The sequence below is a fragment of the Lycium barbarum genome, chromosome 1 (assembly GCF_019175385.1).
Source record: "Lycium barbarum isolate Lr01 chromosome 1, ASM1917538v2, whole genome shotgun sequence".
Lineage (NCBI taxonomy): Eukaryota > Viridiplantae > Streptophyta > Magnoliopsida > Solanales > Solanaceae > Lycium > Lycium barbarum.
In genome coordinates this window covers 168,236,686-168,257,058 of record NC_083337.1, presented here as the reverse complement: position 1 = coordinate 168,257,058, position 20,373 = coordinate 168,236,686, and the positions used below count along the sequence as shown (strand labels likewise).

Sequence of the window (20,373 nt, the reverse complement as noted above, 5' to 3'; positions counted from 1 at the left end):
ATAATCTCTGCAATCCTCATCGAATTTCTGAAGAATAACACTAGAGAGCTCGTACCCCTTCTCTTTCTCTCTCTCCGTTCCCTCTCCATATCTAGATAGAGGAATATGTAATTCATTCTCTAAAAAAATGTTACTTGAAGTGCCAGGTAGCTTCAAATCAGCATCAATTCTCGATTTAGTTATGGAGGCAACTCTTCACTGTTGATGTTGCTATAAGTCAGATTCCTTTGAGACCTCTAAGTTTCTCTGATTTACAAATCTCTGAAGAAAAGGAGTGACGTTTTGGTTTGTTCTTTACTTTTCCGACACTGCCACTTCTTCTCCGCGGCGGCAGCGGTGGTTCACCGGTGGTTAAACGCATACTCCATCTCCGATAAGAGTTGTGGAGCTTCATGCTCACCAAGTGTTTGAACTGAAACGTTTTATCAATGTATTTCTAATTTATAAAATAATTTTCTGATATATTTCATTGTATTCCATTGTATAGACGCATACTACAATTTTATATTTCTTAAACAATCAACCATATTTCATTGTATTCCAGTGTATATTTTTCTGTATTTGGAAGTATTTCTAAAAGTTTGGAATGGAGTAATTTGGAGAGAGAAACGTGGGTTATTATGGAACTTCAACAGTTATGCGTGATACATGGTTGATTTAATTTGACTTACCATTTAAAATGAAAGAAGAGAATCTGTTCCATAAATACAGCCTATTTTGACACTGCCAGCTTTTGTATTTCAGTGTATTTCAAAAATGCGAACTCAGCCGGATTTTGTATTTCCGTGTATTTTTCTGTATTTCAAAAACGCGAAATATAACAGAAATACAACAAAAACTAGCTACGATTTGTAAATATAGAAAAAATAGTTATAAATTGTTAGAAACTGTTAAAAGGTAGCTGTTTATGTAAGTTTCTCTTTTTTTTTTTAATCCAATACGCTTTCTATAAAGGAAACAAAAAAAGTATTTTAACCTCAAAATGTACATTAAGCCCAATCCGAATTTTGACCAAGTGAAAACAGACTCTTATTTTGTTTTGAACATCCGGCCTAAGGCCTTTCAAGACAGCCGAACAAAACCAATTAAGGCCCAATTGAACTTGCATAGCATTTTTGCTGTAATACATACACTAAAATACTGAATACAAAAGAATAGATACACTAAAAAATTAACCAATACACTCAAAAACTAAATAAAAAAAATAGATACACTAAAAAATTACAAATACGCTCAAAAACTGAATACAAAGAAATAACAAAATGAATACAATCCCTCAGCCACCGCACTTGTCATTGGAACGTGACCGGAAGAAGCTCAGATCTGAACGATCCCTCCGCCGCACTTCTCAGTCCATTGCGCCGATGGCGGCGGAGAAGTGCAATGCAGATCTGGATGAATAGAAGTGCAGATCTAACATTGCAGCAAAACATTTCCGTAGCATGAATTTGCAAAATCCACACACCCAACTTTCTCCTTTGCAAATGAAAACCAAAAAAAAGGGAACTAAGGTTACGACGGTGGGTCAAGACTTCAAATGCAGAGCTGGTTTCAAATTTTTTGTTGTTGTCCATAAAGTCTTTGGTGCCAGCAGTGATGGTCGTTGACGGCGATGGGGCGCGGATGATGGAGGGAGTGGAGGGAGAAGGGAACGGAGGGAGCAGTGGTGTGTTGTTGTTGGTTAGTGGCCGGACCTCGTTCGCCGGAACTCCGGCGGCGGTCCGTCGACTGAGAGCAGGAGCAGTCAAGATAATTTTTTTTTATAAATAATAAAAATAAAGTATTCTATTTTAAATATATAAGTAGCTATTAATTGCATTTAACATATTACTTTTAGCTATGGAATGTAACTAATCTAAACTATAGCTACTAGATATAAATATATACTAACTTTACTAGATATAAATATATACTAGTAGTTAGTTATGTCATGTAAATTTCCCTAAATTAAGCATATAGGCTATAGCCTCTAGTTTTCATGAATACACAGTATAATAATAAGAGAATTTTAAAGGCCGCAAACCACATGGCAACAGATTGCCATTTATTTTAGAATAAAAATATGAAAACTATGGGAATGGATGGGGGTATCAAACTGGAAGTTAATGGTGCGACGATCAATGAGGCATGTGAAGGAGAGGGAAGAAAGAAACAAAGAGATAAGTGAGATTTATGAATTCCTACAACAATGTTGAGTTAATATATAATAATAATTGAGTTTAAAGTTAATATTTATAGATATTTAGTGGATTTACTTATGCAAATATAATATTTGAACAAAAGCTACTGAACTTAGGCGAACCAAATACTTTAAGGTTAGATCCGCATATGATCTAACTTAAGTCAGACTCTAGAATATAAAATATTCAAGTTGAACTACATTATAAATAGATCTTCTCCTCTTTAATAATCACGAGCTTTTCACAATTCCTCTTGTATGTACAGAGTTACAATACTAAGCCATAATGATTTCTGCGTATCTCCATTATTGACTATTGCATCCTTGAAACGACTCATTGTTAGATCATTCGGAGTATTAGGTTAGATTCTCACGAACCAAACTTTGAATTTCCCCCTCCCATGTCAGGCTTAAGTTTTAGTCAAAATTTTCACCCTCATGAATTATACTCCCTCCGTCCCATAATAAGTGTCACCTTAGCCAAAAACACGTATATTAAGAAATCAATAATGTAATGTGAAGTTTACTAAATTACCTCTATATAATAAAAATAAACTACTTTTTCCTCTTGATTAGAGCATGCACAAGTAGTAAACCTTTTGAATTTGAGAATCCAACCATACCAAGTTACTATGTGGCTCTTCCAATCATGATTTAGATGTTACTTTAACTTGTAGTTTTTGTCTAAGGGTAGAGTTGGAAAAATTAGTCAATTTATGTTTTTGTTTCCTAAGGTGATACTTATTATGGGACAATTTTTTTTGCTAAGGTAACACTTATTATGAGTTAGAGGGAGTAATATATGAGTCACTGTAACTGTTGAAGGTTAATTATTGGTAAATAATTGCTGAGGATGTAAACAGGAGGGCGACTTCGTAGCCTAAAAATACGGGTCAAACAAAACTTAGATCTCTGCATTTGCCTTGCATTTAAAGCAAGGCCTTTATCACCCTTCACTCTGTTTTTCTATAAAATTAAGAAGTCTTTTATCCTCCCAATGCTTTTCCATGTTCCCACATCTTATATTTCACATAGTTTAACTTGTATGATGAGCGTAAAAGTGGTAGGAGTATACCCTATTATAGCATGTTAAGGATGTTCGAACCATGTTTTTGTTTTTACTCCAAGAAATACCAGTAAATAAAATCAAATTAACTGAACGACAAAGGAGAAATGAAAAGTGAGTAGTTAAATGTCCATAAATAATACTATTAATACTTCAAATATATTACTCCTATTTAAGAAAAAAGTTGCCTAATAGTCACATGTTGTTGTCTTGAAAGTCATTGAAGTAAGAATCCAAGAAGACGTGTGGCCTATTAATTATTCAACGAGTAGAGGAGTTGGGTTATTGACGCTGACACTAAGAGAAAAAGAGCAAAATAAATAGGAAGTGGATGCACGAAAGAAATTGGACTTAGCTTCCTGGTTTGGCAATTGGCATGCATATACCTGTCTAAATTCATCTCATATTATTATCAGCTGGAAACGAGAATCCATTCACATTAAGTCATCTTCTGTTTATCACTCTCTTATACAAAACATATAGGTTCTCAAAATTTCGTATATTAGATCTGTTTTTATTTGATTTAAGTTATGTACACCAACAATAATGTAATTAGTGTAAGAACTTTTTATACTATACTTAGTTGATAAGTTATTATTATTTTTATCATCAGCTTACCTATATTTATCATTAGAAATGTACTCATAACTACTTATAACTTACCCGATTGCGTAAATATTTTTAATAGCGACTTTACATAAAACTTCATGTTTTAAAAAAGTTTATTATTCTACTACTAATAACAAGACTCGAGACAGAAAGAAGAAAAGGAAAAGGTGTAGCAAACCTAAGTTTGGTTGGAATGAAAAGTCAATAGGTGCAATTAGTCACACGTGAGCACGCTTTGACTCGGCCGGCAATCTATAATATTTCACCGTCTAGGATAGAGAGTAAACTTATTTTTAAAAAATTTCGTCTGAAAGAACATTAATAATCTCTCAAAAAACCTTTGTCTAATTGACTTTTAAGAACTTTTCTTCATTTCTCTTCTTTCTTCTTTTCCTCTCTCACTCTGAAAACTCAATCTTCATCTTAGTTTCCAATTTATCTTCAACATCAGAGAGGCTAACCTAAGGTCTTCTCGAATGTCAAGAGAAAGGTACGTAACCAAATTTACATGTTCAAATCAATAAAGTTTCTCTCTCTCTCTCTCTTTTTTTTTTTAATTAAATCCCTTTCAAGAACTAGATTAATTAGGTCTAATGAATAGGACAGAGCTAGGAGCACAGGGTTTCATTCCACTACAAAAAAATAGGTGATTTGTGGAAGTTGAAAGTTGCAATTCGGAGGGGTTTAGCCTCCTTAAACAATTAGCGAAGGCTAAAGCCCAAGCGAATTGCAACTTTCAACCTCCACAAATTACCACTTTTTTGTAATGTTCAAATCTTCATCGCCGGAAAGCTGTATGGTACCTTACAGGAGCGGAGCCAGTATAATAGATACGGGTTCGGTGGAATACAGGAACTTTGAGCGGCTCAAACCCTGTATTTGTATGAAGAAATTTATTTAATGTGTACAAATAATCTGGTCCTAATCTAATAAAATAAATGATTTGTATTCAAATCCGTACACTAAAAATCCTAATAACTCCTTTGATTTACAAGATTAAAATTATTTTTTATGTATAATAGTAGAAGTTGAATCCCCTCGTCTTCTTTGTGCGTTATTTCTTCATATTTTGAATTCCCTAGTCGAAAAGCCTATCTAGCACCGCCGCTGCTAAATGAATTTATTTTTGACTTCTTGTGATGAATAGGGAGAGATTGGATGAGATCGGAAAGAAGTTAAAGACAGAGATCGATGCATATAATTCACAGTTACATATGCAACACCAAATGGGCAGAAGACAGGTATTAGGGCCTGCTGCAGGAGGAGCAACGTTGAATAATGTTACACCTTGTGCTGCTTGTAAGCTTTTAAGAAGAAGATGTGCGGAGGAATGCCCTTTTTCTCCTTATTTCTCCCCACATGAACCCCAGAAGTTTGCTGCTGTCCATAAAGTCTTTGGTGCCAGCAATGTTTCCAAGTTGCTCCTGGTATTTTTTTTCAATTCAAATAGTTCCAACAAATCCAGTTACTCACAATCAGTTAGTGTTTGTGATATCTAACTAAGCATATTTAACCTAATCAACTGAAACAAATACTTTTGATTCATTTTCTTGTGAATAATCATAAATTAACCTTGATTATATGCCAATTGTTCCACCACTAATTGATTAGTGATATGTTATGTTAAGTTTGTACTATTACTTTATACACCATGTATTTGACAGAAATATAGTTCTAAAAGTATTTCAAAAATAATATACTTCCTACATAAAAGGAAGTTAAATGTGCTTTATCGAAAATCACAAGGACGGAAATCATAATTTACCAATAATTGAGAGACCAAAAATACTATTATCCCTATCTGCAATTTGTCTTTGAGTTAAATTAACTTCTACACGAATGATAGCAGTGAAATTCTATTAGATCAGTTAAAGACAATTGTTCATAAAAAGTGACACTAATAATAGCCTGAAAAATAAAGCCATGTTACTTGATAGAACATGTACATTAATTAATAGTGATAAAATTCTTGCACTATCAATCAGTTTATATAAGTTAATATAGTCTCTTTCCTTCTATTTTCTATATATCATTTTCCAAGTTGTTTAGCATAAGATAATTCAAACCCCAGTTTAACAATTGACAGAAAGAAAACAAGTATTTAGTCATATATATCAGAGTGATCGATCCAGAATATAGATATTGTGGGCTCAGAAATGTGCATTTATTCTGTCTATATTTATTTCTTTCGATGTATATAGAGTTCGACTTTGAAACACTGAGTTCTGATATTGTGTACACAGTATTGATTCTATTACTGTTTTTCTTTTTCCTCCTTTTTCTCTAACCCGTTTTCCAAGTTTTGGCTTATTTTTTTTTTTTATTTTTTTTTATTTTTGGGTGTGTGTGGTTCAAAATAGGAGGTACCAGTGGGTCAAAGAGCAGATGCAGCAAATAGTTTGGTATATGAAGCAAATGTGAGGCTAAGGGATCCTGTCTACGGATGCATGGGTGCAATTTCAGCTTTGCAACAGCAACTTCAGAATTTACAAGCTGAGTTTAATGCAATTAGGGCTGAAATTCTGAGATACAAATATAGAGAAGCTGCCAATAGTCTTATTGCATCTATTTCCACTTCAGTGGCGCCTGAGCTGCCCCAAGCTCCTCCTACTCCGCCACCACCACCGTCTGTGGTGATGGTCTCCTCCTCCTCCTCTTCCACTTCGTCGGCTTCATCTAATTTGTACACACCTTCTTCTAGTGTGGCAAATTTTAGTGCCATTACCAACAATAGCATATCGTATTTTGATCAGTAATAGTGTCACATAAAATGAAACAGAGATAGTATTGATTTTAGTGCTGATGTGGGGGTGGGAGAAGGAATGAAGCAAAGACATTTGGAGAATTTTAGTTCACATATTTTTCCTAATTTGTCACTGATAAGAGCATTATTATATATACATACCATTTTGTATCTCCAACTATGACAATTACAGCTAAAGATCGAAATGATGATGAAGTATCTTATTTGCATAACTTTTGTGATGGACAATTAGAGTTGCATATTTTCTTGCTTGTTTTGTATCTGGAAGTGATTATTCTTACAAGTAATTTCCAAACGTGCAAGCATAGCCCTTTGTTTTTATTTGCGAAAAGTCATTTCTCATTTCATATTAGAAAAGGACTTCTAGTCTATTTAACAAGCATTAGTAACATAGAATAAAGCCAAATAACTGATAAAATAAAATAGAAGTAAATTATATTGATATTTTAAACAAAATTGTACTCCTAATGTATTACATCCGTCCTAATTTATGTCAAGATGTTTGACGGGGTGTAGAGTTTAAGAATAAAAAGAAAGATTTTTGATTATTTTTTTTTAAATTTATGATCTAAAATAAATCATAAATATTTGTGTGGATGTAAGTTACTTATTAAGGATAAAACAAGAAGTTTAAAATTAAATTGTTACAAAGTTATCGTTTTTTTTTTAGACAGACTAAAAAGGAAAATTCCAAATAAAATGGAACAGAGTGAGTATATCTTGATCCATAGAGAAACCACGATATAGAAGAAAAATAAGTCATTGCACGTGTGAGAAGCTAGTCTTGCCTTTAAATAAAGTTAATAAAAGGTCTAGCATATTGTATTATGTTGTATCCATATAGTGTCGTATATGGAAGAGAGAAAATGTAGAATAGCTTCCTCCTTTCTTAAGTATGATACTGCAACTTGAAAAATGGAGTAATATCGTACTATAACTAGTTAAAGTGCGTTGATAATGTCAAAATTCTTTGCAAGATCGATATATGTTACTTAAACTCTAATTTAAATTTACTTCATCCACATATACACATTGTATTTCTAGTTCTGTTAAGTTTGTACGTTGCTTTGGTGGATGATGTAACTTTAATTGGTTCTTCTCTATACGTGGTTATTATTTTTTTTCTTTTTCTAATTTCAATAGTAAGACACATGATGCAAATTGAACTAATCTTCTCATCTAACGAATGATGATAAAAAGTTAAAAGGAAGAATAATAGAACCGCTAATTTAAGCATAACAATTTGCAACTCTCGAGAGATTCCTTAAGCAAATGAAAATCTTTTTGATGTCAAGACAAAGTAGTGACCATAAATAAACTATTTAGTCTTCTAAATTAAAGCCCTATTAGCTTATAACGTTAATTGGAATTTTCATGTTTGAGTTTTGATTTGAAGTAAACGATGACAAGAATCTCAAAAGCACATTTTCCTGAGCAACTTACCATAGTATATATTCCCTCCATTCCATAACAAGTGACTCTTTTAGCTCATACACACTCTCTTAAGAAAATGTTCACTCCTAGAAAACTAAGAGTGTTTTTACCAACTTTACCCCTAATTATACTTTAAGTTAACATTGGGTATTGAGTAATAGGTAATTAAAACTTTAGTTGGATGAACAATTAACGAGAGGTATCAATAAACCTTCAACTAACAAAGCTTAGTGACTTCAATGAATCTTTTGGAGTACGTATAGTTAATAGATGAAACTTTAGAACAAAAATCACAAGATATAAAAATGTGAAAATTTCAATTGTAAATCTAGATTATGAATGAAAATTTAATATTGGAGCCAACTTTTTAACATTTCCCACCAAAATTATCCTATAAAAGAAGGTTTAAATTTCTTCACGTAGAGTGGAGGGAGTATATAGAAGAATACCTATGCCATCATAGTACGATGTATAGTGTGAACACCATTTCATTTGACATAAAATATTGTGCTTATATAATTAAATGTCTAGAAAAAAAATGTAATTAATGAATTTTGATTATTTAAATAATGGAAATTTTGAAAGAATTTGTCCAAAATATTCTTGAAATCCTAAAACGTCATTTATTTTTAAACAAAATAAAAGGCCTAAAAGGTCAATTAAGATGGAATGGAGGGAGTAATAATTTGTTAGTTGTGGAGTCAATTAAAACGCAAGCAATTGTCTTTCACACTAATTATTTAAACTACGTATAGGGTTGGGTTTTCTTGGCGTGTGGAGCTCATCAATAGAGCAGGATTGGTTAGATCATAGGCTAGCCACTCTATTCGACATTTCTAAATTGGCAAGGAGTACAAGAAAGAAAGAAATTATGCTAATAAAGAAAGAAATTATATCTTGACAAGAATGTAACCCATAATCTCAAACTAGTTAGAGCTATTTATATGAATCTAAATATTATTCATCCACTAATCTGTATATCTCTTCCTACTAATACTCAATGATTGTCTTCTTGAACGAACTTTATTGGAAATACGGGAAAATACTCAGAGATCTTTTTTATTTCCTTCTAAGAACTGAGATCTTATTCTCGTAAAACGAATATGATAGATTTTAATACGGCTCTGGGTATATATAAGTTCATCTAAGTCGAATTAAAGATGGATCAGTCAAGAATGTTGCAACTGTCTTATACAGTCAAACATCTCTATAATTCATGTATAAAAATAAAATATTAAAATATTTATGGCAATCATCAAGGAAAAGCTATTGAGTTCTTTTTTGCTGAAAGTTTGGACAAACCTCTTCATCAATTCAAGCGTTATATTATCACTAAGAGGCTGAAATTTACTAAACAACCTATAATTTTAGAATTCTTACGCTAAACTTGAAATGTTTAAATTTTTAATTAATTTTAAATGCATATGTTCCTTAGATTTTAATTCTTTATTGGTACGGTACAACTAGTTATGAATTTATCGTCACTTTAATTTTTAATTAATGAAATATGAAAATCAGTTGAGATCTTAAAATTTTAACAAGTATTTTGTTTTCGTTTATAACATAAAAAGTACAAAAAAATAATTTTTTGCGTACTTTTGTTTATAATAGCTAAATGAAATCCGAACATCAAATGTCAGTATACATACATAACAGCACCTCGCTATAGCAGCCATGAAATTTTTGGATAAATGTTGTCATTATAGAGAGGTTTGACTATAGTTAGAATGAAAGTGTATATATATATATACTAGTCGCATGAGGCCCGTCCTAAGTCCGGGCCCAAACTCATGATAATAAAATTAATTAAGAAAATATAACTTATGTCACATTTTTTAATTCATAATTAATTTAATTTAGTGCCATGTTAATTATTATCTTGTTGGTAACTCTTTATAATTATTAAGTTTCTTAGTCACATAATTGACTATTTTTTAAAGGACAAAGTTATTTATGAGGAAATAAGTTTGGAAGGAGAACTAAAATACAAATATTTGGAGGTATCCATATTGGTTGGTCAAAAGTTTTTAAAAATGTTTTCTCTAGGAACACAATTTCCTTAAAAATGAGGAAAATGACTTCCCTATTGGGAGTAGGAAAATCAAGTTCCACAAATGATATTATACATTTACTATGTCCTCCCCGCCTCCAATACACCTCATCTTCACCCCATCCCAGCACCCCACAAACCTCACCACTCATAGTACTTGTCCAGATTATATACAAAAGTTTTCAAGATAACATTTTTTGTTTCCGTACCGAACGCAAGAAAATATGTAAGAAATACACTTATTTTCCTGAAAAATATTTCCTTTCATACCGAACACACCCAAAGAGAATAGTATGGGGTGCTAATTAGTAAGACCTAATAAAGCACTGATTGGAATGAAATCACGACTCCGAAGTTACATAAATTTTACCAAAATGTATAATGACAAATAATATAAAAGGTACTCTCTCGGTTCCTTTTTACTCGTCTCTTAAGTCTCTTAAGAAATTATTTATTAGGAGTAACACACACGTAGTAAATTATTTGTGACTTATAGTACTTTTAGCGTAGTTTCCGAATATGTGAATTTTATTTCAAAAACTTAAAGATTTCATGCCCGACGTAATGATTAAAATTAAATTATTTGATTATCGAAATTCGAATTATGTCACAAGATAGAAGAAGTAAAAAGGAACGAAAGGAGTAAGAAAAAAAGAAATCCGCAAAAAATTATTTATATAATGTCAAATAGTCCAATTACAAGGCCCAAGGATAAATGATCATAAGGAACGAATGAGCACAAAAATGAAGTTTGGGAAAAAGCAAAGCCACGTGGAGCAGCCTAACTGCAGCCCAAGGAAAAATGATCATAAGGAACAAATGAGTACTAAAATGAAATTGGGAAAAAGCAAAGCCACGTGGAGCAGCCTAACCGCAGCCCAAGGGTAAATGATCATAAGGAACAAATGAGTACTAAAATGAAATTTGGGAAAAAGCAAAGCCACGTGGAGCAGTCTAACTGCATCAAAGAACATTGTGAGGACGACAAAAAAAATTTGTTCTCCCTTATTACATATAGTAATATATGGGAATGAAAAAGCTGATGTGGCATAACTCTTTGGCCGGGATCTCTAATTATCTTTTTTCTTCATTTTTTGAAATTTTCTCTTATATTAGGATTGAAAATATTGCATCAAATCAATGGCTATCTATTAATCTCATTCCTCATTATTACTATTTATCCCTTCTCGTAAAATTCTCTTACTTTCCTTGTATTACCTTACGTTTTCGTTAGAAAAATGTAGTAATTAGTGGTATTTAAAAGGTAAGTTTCATTACAAATAAACGCTAAAATATGAAAAGTCATGACAATAAACGACATTTACCATACCGGCCATTATGCATACATGGATATAAATATAAGAAATATCCTGAAAAGTGACTAAGTGCAAATGCTTCTAGTACAACGCCATCAAATATTAGTCCGGCTGTTATAGTAACTAGGGAACCTGCCGCGCTTCGCGCGGTTTTAAAAACACAATAAGTTTTGAAATTACTTTTTATAAATTTAATAGAGATAGAATAAATAAAAAATATAAACTAAATCAATTAGAAAATGATAAAACTACAATATGTACAATTTAGTAGAATTAGAACTTAAAGAAATTGTGTCAAATATTCTTTTAAAAGAAAAGAATAATTTATTAAGAAAAAGAAATTCATATATCCTATTTGGGGGCTGGGGAGGTTATACATGATTTTCTTAGTTTAATATAATTCAAATACATATATTTAGGGAAGGTGATGTAACACCTCTCTATGGCCACCATTTCTATTTATCTTTTTTCTCATTTTTAAAAGTTGTGATGGTGAATTATGCAATTACAAACAGGTTCAACTATCGGACAGAAAGGAGCAATGCAATAAGGTATTAAATGTGCATTTGTTTATGTATTTGCAACTGTGTGTTGTTATGTATTTGAACCGTGACAGTGTATGTTTGTTAATTTGTACGAGTGGAAGTATTTCTCAGCATGTGTATGTTTATTATAAGGTAGATATGCGCGTGGCAGAGTATTTGGAATCGGCTGGTAGAGACAAGTGGGCTAGATTGTATGCATCTGTTAACCGAGGGTGGACAATGACTTCTAACATAGCTGAGTGCATTAACCGACATCTTCTAGCAGCTAGAGAACTGCCTATATGACTTTCTCGAAGAAGTTAGAAGGATGTTTGGGAGATGGAATTACAATAATCGGAGAAATGGAACATACACGTTCACTACACTCGGTAAAAAGTTTCAGGAGATGCTATCAATCAACGAGTATCTATGTCTACGAATGACGGTATGTTTCAGTTTAATGCTTGTTATAATTTATTTGACAAACTTGTACTTGTACTAATCTGGTGTTTCTACACATTATATAGATGTGTATTTGGTATCCATGAACAGTTAGTATTAATGTAAATTATATGATTCTTTGAAAATTGATATGTATTTGTTTAATGGTTTGTTCATTTATTTTAAAATTCTGATTGGTTCAATAACAAATACATGTAATATTTATATTTTCAGGTAGAACCGTCAACCGAATTCGTGTACACAGTACATGATGGAGGAAGGCGATTCATTCTTAATTTGAATAGCAAAACTTGCAGTTGTCGTATGTTTCAACTAGATGAAATCCCCTGCCCGCATGCATGGGCTGTCATTAAAAAGAAAAATCTGGTTGCTGATGATTATTGCTCTGATTTGTTCAAACCGGAGACCGTGTTGAATACATATGATGTACCTGTGGATCCTCTACCCGATGAGCGTGAATGAAACATTCCCAAAAACATCTTGGAGGATGTGGTTTTGCCACCAAGATACAAGAGACTGTCTGATAGGCCAAAGAAGAGGCGTGATAAGCCTTTAAGTGAATTGTTGTTTGGAAAGAGCAGACATGCTTGCAATACTTGTGGACAACTTGGGCACAACAGACGTTCATGTAGTTTTGAGCCTCTGAGGAAGTGAATTTTTCTTGTGTTCCTATCCATTTAACTTTATTAGCGAAGATAGATTGGTTATTTAAGTATTTGAACACTTGTGTCAAAAACTTCTATTGACACATGTTGTAGTATTATAGAAATTTTTGTAATGAAATGAATGTCTCATTCAAAATGATCTTAATTGATTTTTTTTTTCCAATACGTATGGTGTTTTTTTCAACTTCAAAAAATACTGCGTACTTGGTAAAATAACATACATATTATATCTGTAAAAATGATAAAGTTGTTTTTATTTTGGAATTTTTTTGGATTGGATGCTTGTAGTTGTGTTGGTAATGTCAACTAAACATTATGTATTTGTTGTCCTTCTGAAAATTGTATAAACTGTAATAGAACATACATATTTTTTGTGATCCTGGTGTCTGAAATTACACGGTAATGTTCATGTATTTTTAACACAAAAAAAAGGCAACCCATGTTCCGGTTAAAAAATGGTGTTGTCTATTCAACCTCATAACACTGCATATGTCGTATAAAAATGTACGTATTGTTTCCGAAACTGATGAAGTTGGTTTATTTTTTGTATTTTTTTTTATTGAAATCATATAGTTGTGCTGGTCATGTCAAATACGCAAGATGTGTTTATTAAACTAAAACAAAAATGAATAAACTTTACTAAACATATGTATTTTGTGAACCTGGTGAATTAAACATACATATTTCGTGAACCTGGTGAATAAATGTATTTGTAGATTCATGATGTCACATTTTACTGTATTTTTTTCAAACTTCAGATATATTTGACAATATATGGAACTAAGTACATCAAACATATGGAACATAAACCCCCTGAGATTTCTTTGGTTAAATGATAATTATCCAACATCAGTCAAAATACATCTAAAAACATCAGATTGTTTGCTCTAATGAAAAAAAGGACAAAAAACATCGAATGCACGAATAGTATTTATCAAAAATCAATTGCATCTACAATGTCGTAATCGATTCCTGGCTTAATAGGTCTTGGTAGAACTTCATTATCACTCTCGGCTTTGTCAGCAACCTTGCGTTCAGCGTAGTCCCATAAGAGTGCACCGTATCTCATACGCTACATGTGTGCATCAATGACATCTGGAATCCTTTCACCCGATGTCAAATACTCAGCATACGCTACCACGAAGACACCACAGTCCCTAAATAATAATTAAAAAAAAAACAGATAAGAACTTATACTAGAAAATATATGTTTCAAGTTCTAAATAAATTATTTCAAGCTCAAATAACTCACGTATTTTAGAAGAATAATAAATTGATAGGATATATCATGTATTTTATACACTATGCATTTTTAAAAATATATGTTTACTACTTACGTGTTACCAGCAGTTTGATGCGGCAGATTTTCAACATAGACAACTTCAAGGATATCGATCTGTCCCTTATCCGCATATGCTGGGTCTTTCACCAAATCTATGCTTTTTTGATTTACATAGAATCCAGCTAGATGTAGGACATAAACATACAAATGTGTGCAAATACATATAATTCGTATGTTCAAATACATGATAATCAATTAATCATTTGTTCAAATACACAGTTAGGTGTAACAAAACATACAAAAAAGTGTTCAAATACATGATATCAGTTCTTCATTTGTTCCAATACACAGTTTGTTGTAACAGAAACATACAAGTGTGTGCAAATACATATAATTCATATGTTCAAATACATGATAATTAGTTAATCATTTGTTCAAATACACAGTTAGGTGTAACAGAACATACAAAATACATCAAAATATATATAACACATGTGTTCAAATACATGATTATCAGTCCTCGCTTGTTCAAGAACACATCTATACACGTGTCAAAACACACGATTCGTTAAAAGATCAAAGTCCCAGGAATTGAACATCAGTAATAGTAGAGATTGAAATACATTTTAGCTACACATATATTTATTAACATAAAAACCACATATATTCAAAGAAATACTTGTTTCTTCGCAGGTAATTGCTCTTCTTCCGCTTCATCCTCTACAACTTGTTTCCCCTTGCTGCCCGGAACAATATTAGTAGTTTTTATCCTCTTCGTGACTGTAGCTGAATCTATTTTCTTTGAAGATTGTGCAATTGAGGGATTTTGAACTCTTCGAGGATCATGAATATTCTTGGAACGCCTTTCAGCAGCCATTTTATCGGCAGAGGCTGCAGCAACATCATGTTGTTGTTGAGAAATCCCCAAATCAAAAGAAGGAAAATCTATATTTTGAACCGTAAATGGTATACCTCGAGTAACCCTATTAGGTGTTGTTCCGTCTGCCATTAATGAATGTTCTTCAAAAACCTAACAAATGGAAGTTGAATACGCTTCAAAATCTGGAAAATATGAAGTAATTATGAAACAAAATACACTAATAGAATGTAAAAAAATTACCCAAACACAACTTTCCCCAATTTCCGCAACAATGATTTGAAGATGAAGAATCATGAAGGAAGGTATTGGAGAAGAAAAAGGAAAGGATTGGAAGTTGAATACGCTTCAAAATCTTTGAAAATAGGAAGTTATTACGAACAAAAATACACTAATAGAATGTAAAAACCTATCCGAATACAACTTCCCCAATTTTCGCAACAATGGTTAGAAGATGATGAAAAGTGATGGAAGGTAGTGGAGAAAAAAAAAGAAGCAAGGATTAATGTTGCTAGAGAGAGAATCTGACGAATTTAATTGACTAACCGTTAAACGTGAGATTTGGGGATATGGGGGAGGGTTTTACGTGTGTATTTGGCCTCAGTAACTAAAAGTTACTGATATAGCTATGTGTGGTAAATATAAAAAGTATTTTAGTTACTATTTATAATTAAATGAAAGGGTAGTTATTATAATAAATATGTCTTAAGAGAAGCTACAACCAGTAAAAATTCCAATTTTTAAAGGATTGTCCAGAGTGTATGAATGGAATGTTTATCCAATTTCAGACTCCTAGACATTGTCACCATTTATTATATCTTCTTCCCATTCCACACTAAGTCAATCACAGTTGAGATCAAAGGAGATTTAACTCCAACTACCCATCCAAATTTGCAGCACAAATTTTATATCACAATGTAAACATAAACATTAAACACTGATCAACCAAATATCTAGTAACAAACTCTTTATTAAGCCAAAAACAGAGGAAATAAAAGTCGGGATAAAACCATACAAGTATGGATATCATCATTTCAAACTATAGTTACATGACATTAACAGAACATTTTCTTCATCAACATCCTTCTACTGGGCACAATGAACTAAGAAGGGAAAAAGGACCAAACAATTTTGTCTAAGCTCAAACAACAATTAAAGTTCCGTGGCAAAACTAAATAGTCTATTTCTTGCACTTATTTTTCTCTTCACCACTTGATTCATCGTCATTTACGATTAGGTTTCTTCTTTTTCTACTCTTGGCACCATCAATGGCATGTAGTTCTTCCTCAGGATCTTCCGAGCTATCCACTAAGATAACAGCAGATACCTGTTTGTTTTTGAAAAAGTAAATTTCTCAACATTTCCATTAAACATGTATACCTTAATAATAAGTATTTCTATTAAACATGTATACCTTAATAATAAGTTTAGCTCCATAACTAAAACAGTTAATCAAATTACCGTTTCATTGAACAATCCTTCGCTCCCCTGATCTTTTGGCTCGCTATCATCCTCTAGTAAGTTCTTTCCCCGCAAAAGCAACCAAAAAATAAATTATTTACAGATTATACTCTAATTGTGTATTACATATTTAAACAATCTATATTACAATACCTTTTCCTCTTTCCTTAGCTTGTATTGTACTTCCAAATCCTCATCTGGAATCCAAAGCTTGGATACTGTAAAATTTTCAAGTCCCTCTTTCAAATTATACTTATTTAATTTAAGCTTAAAAATAAAATCTTTCCCGCAGAGGCTTTTGATTTGGGCAGGCACATCATTGTTGTTACTCAACGACAGCTTGTTGAACAACTTGTGAGCTGATGTATCAAGGAGTTTCTCAGCCACATCATTGAATAGGACAACTGTAGTGTCCCTAGTTTTATCTTTCACTTTTATGTTTATCTTGTACCTATGTTTAGATAATAAGTTAGATTAAATCACAATACAAAGCAAATTCATAGTACTTCTTCCTTACTTCACCAAAGGAAACTTGCAATCCTTATTGCACTGGTGGCATCGATATACACCATCTGCGGATATAATCTTCTTTGAACACGCATTGCGTGAAATGTAGTACCAGCCAAAACAATGTTGTATTCCTGTAATTTTTTCCCTTACAGTAACAACATATTCCTACAAATGTTTTTAAAAAAATACAATTATATAGTACAAACATCTGGTTGATTTGCTAAAATGGGAAATCAACAACTTAAGAAGGAAAATATAACATGTATTTCAGGACTCCAATCAGACTCTAACAACTCCTTAATGTCCATCCGGTTAAAAAACATCTCTACCTCTATAGGAATGGTATTAACATTAGAGCTTTCGATAATTTGCACTCCCGTGGACATGGTGGAAAACTTTTGCATATACTTTGCTTGCAGAGGTGGTGGAGAAGCTAACCTCACCTATTAACAAAGGATGCAATAGAAAATAACCGTGAAATTACTCAGAAAATTAACAGATAAATATAACACCGACAATTAAATCTGAAACAATTACCACAGAATTCTTTAACTGTGGTGGAAGTTAAAATGACTATATACGGGCTAGAATCCTTCTTGTACAAATAAGGAGCAAAATGTTCTCCAAATTATTCCTATAAGGAAATGTTTTATTTCGCCGAACTATGCAGAAAAAAGACAAATCACAATTTAACAGTTCATCTAAATCTAATAAAAAGAAACGACCGACATCTAGTTCCAATAATGTTGACTATTGAGTGACTGTAAAGAGGAGATTAAGAGGTTATGTATTTATAGACATATGCAAATAGTGTAGAAATTTAACAAGTATAAACAAAAGAGTTCCAATAATGAGTGCACTTTTGTTGGCACCTAGATTATCCATAAAAACACTGTTTAAGCCAGAATCCAATAAATATAGACTAAAATGACTCAATGATCGATGAAATTTATCAAGGTTGTGTGTTTTGTATCACAAAATCACCTTTACAAAGATAACAAACCAAAAATACTTAAAATGAGATAAGGGGCATACTAATCCGTAACAATTTGGATGTCCCTTTTTTTCCACTTTGATCCAGCGCTCTCCATATCCCCAACTCCGCATAAACAACCAACCACGTCTACAAATGTAGAGGAAAAGTATTTCTTATTAGAATAACGTTGATATTTAATTAATTAATCAAAAAAATGATAATACTAAGTGTATATACCTGATAAGATAGTGTTGTTGCGCACCCTTGACTCAATCATATCAGGTTTAATGAACTGAAATCTGTTAATAGGAATATCACCAATATCTTCGGACAATTTCTTGATTGCAATTGAGGCAAAGAAAATAATTTTCAATGAACTTTCGACAGGTCTATATCCACACAACTTTCTACGACTTTAAAGTTCTTGGTGGTATATAAAGACCCTTCAATCAACTTGTGTTTAAACTTGTTAACATGACTCTTTCTAACTATAGCATGCATCAAATTTCCTTGATATAAGAAAGCCGAAAGTGAATTGAGGATCAAAAGTCAAAAAAATTGATATATGAAAAAAAAATCATGTAAGAAAGTACCTTTTCGTCAATAAAAATCATATCCAAACTGATCAATTCGCCGTTATTCTTTAGGATTAATGGCATCCCACATTCGACAAATCCTAATCCTTGTGATCCAATCATCTTTATGAGTAACCAACTCTAAAAGAAAAGAATTTGTCATTCTAAAATCCAATAAAAAGCAAGAAAGACTAAGCAACCGACAATATGAAAAAGATTCACTTCTAATCTATATATAGTGTAAGAATTAGAGTATGAAGAGGCACATGTAATTACTCAGAGATTAATAGACATTAAAAGTCATTGTAATTGCAAATGATGAAGATGAGGAATCTTTAATCAAAAAACTCTGTGGAAGAAAGCGTACCTTACAGAGTTTAGGAAATGGAAGAATGCTTCTTTGGGTTTTACTGTTCAGAGTTGGATGAAATTGAAAAACGCTTCTCTGGGGTTTAATGCCAACCAATTTAATATGGTTTAAGGTGCTATTACGTGGGCTGGGCTTTATTGGTTCGTAATAGAAGGCTGTATTGAATACTCAAACGTGGGCTGCAGGAGCATTCATTTTTGTGAGGCATTTCTTAGGTGATTTGCCTGATTTATTATAAAGAAAAAGATCATAAAAAATCCAAAAAAAAAGGAGAAAAAAAGATAAATGTCAATGGAGGTCATAGAGAGGTACCGCATAGGATTGTGTATGCCTAGCTTTATATTATATATAGATTAGTTTTTTGAATATCTATTTTCTTTTATATTTACACTTTTAAACAACAATATATATACATATATGATGTCTATGAAATATGAACTGTGATTTTATATTTTGCAGGAGCTAGCAAAAGTAACTTGCCTTAGTGTTTTTTTTTTTTTAGGAGCTTCCATCAAGATAGATTCTTCGTAGTGCTAATTTTGTCTAAAACGCTCAGTGTAATATCTTAATTTTTTACTATGAGAATTGTCTGATGTCTCCTCTCCCTTCTTTTTGATTATTTTATTTAGTAGAGATTTTATTATTACTGTGATAACTAAGAAGAAAAATCAAAAACTTAATTTTATCACTCAACGGATCGGTTATGTGCTTCTCTTTGTTAATACAAGAGAAAAAGGAAGTAGAAAAGGGAGAAGACTCCAAAGTTTTGATATATAATTCCACAAGGCACAGTGAATATGGTCATAAAGAGTTAAAATTAGAAACTTATGGTTGGATTGGTAGAGAAAAGAAAAAATATGGATAGTTGGAAAGAATTAGTTATTTGGCAAAAGCCATAGATAGGCCCCTAAACTTTGCCACATTTTCCTCTAGAGTACCTAAACCGAGGGTTGTACCTATTGGGTACCTAAACCAGTCCGATTTCGATCCTATTGGGTACCTTTTTCACAATAATCAGCAAAATTAGGAGAGTGTATTACACTCTCCATGACGTGGCAACTTTGTCAAATGAAAACATGACACGTGGCGGCAGGGTCCATCATAATAATTAAAAAATAAATTATACAACAACCCCCCCCCCCCCAATTTTCATCTCCTTCACCCCACCCCTACCCCCTCCCCCCATTTTCATCTCCGGCCGCTGCTCGCCCACCACTGGCCGCCGCACCATCACCCCCAACCGCCGTCCCCCC

At 32.5% G+C, this 20,373-nt stretch overlaps 2 protein-coding genes and 1 long non-coding RNA gene across 3 annotated transcripts; 2 read left to right on the top strand and 1 right to left on the bottom strand.

Moving 5' to 3' along the window:
* Nucleotides 1-4,124: 4,124 nt before the first annotated feature.
* On the top strand, nucleotides 4,125-6,830 carry LOC132606523 (LOB domain-containing protein 15). Its single transcript, XM_060320077.1, has 3 exons — nucleotides 4,125-4,344; nucleotides 5,002-5,281; nucleotides 6,215-6,830. Exons 1-3 carry the CDS (start codon nucleotides 4,331-4,333, stop codon nucleotides 6,608-6,610), a joined length of 690 nt encoding a protein of 229 aa, XP_060176060.1. The 5' UTR covers nucleotides 4,125-4,330; the 3' UTR covers nucleotides 6,611-6,830.
* A 5,440-nt stretch (nucleotides 6,831-12,270) lies between these two features.
* LOC132617855 (uncharacterized) lies at nucleotides 12,271-12,866 on the top strand. The gene is made up of 2 exons (XM_060332931.1): nucleotides 12,271-12,387; nucleotides 12,618-12,866. Exons 1-2 carry the CDS (start codon nucleotides 12,271-12,273, stop codon nucleotides 12,864-12,866), a joined length of 366 nt encoding a protein of 121 aa, XP_060188914.1.
* Nucleotides 12,867-16,848: 3,982 nt separating this feature from the next.
* On the bottom strand, nucleotides 16,849-18,845 carry LOC132626531 (uncharacterized). Its single transcript, XR_009577376.1, has 3 exons — nucleotides 18,413-18,845; nucleotides 18,235-18,322; nucleotides 16,849-17,642 (listed from the first exon to the last, which is right to left on the bottom strand). It is a non-coding gene; the product is annotated as an uncharacterized LOC132626531 (long non-coding RNA).
* Between the last annotated feature and the right edge of the window lie 1,528 nt (nucleotides 18,846-20,373).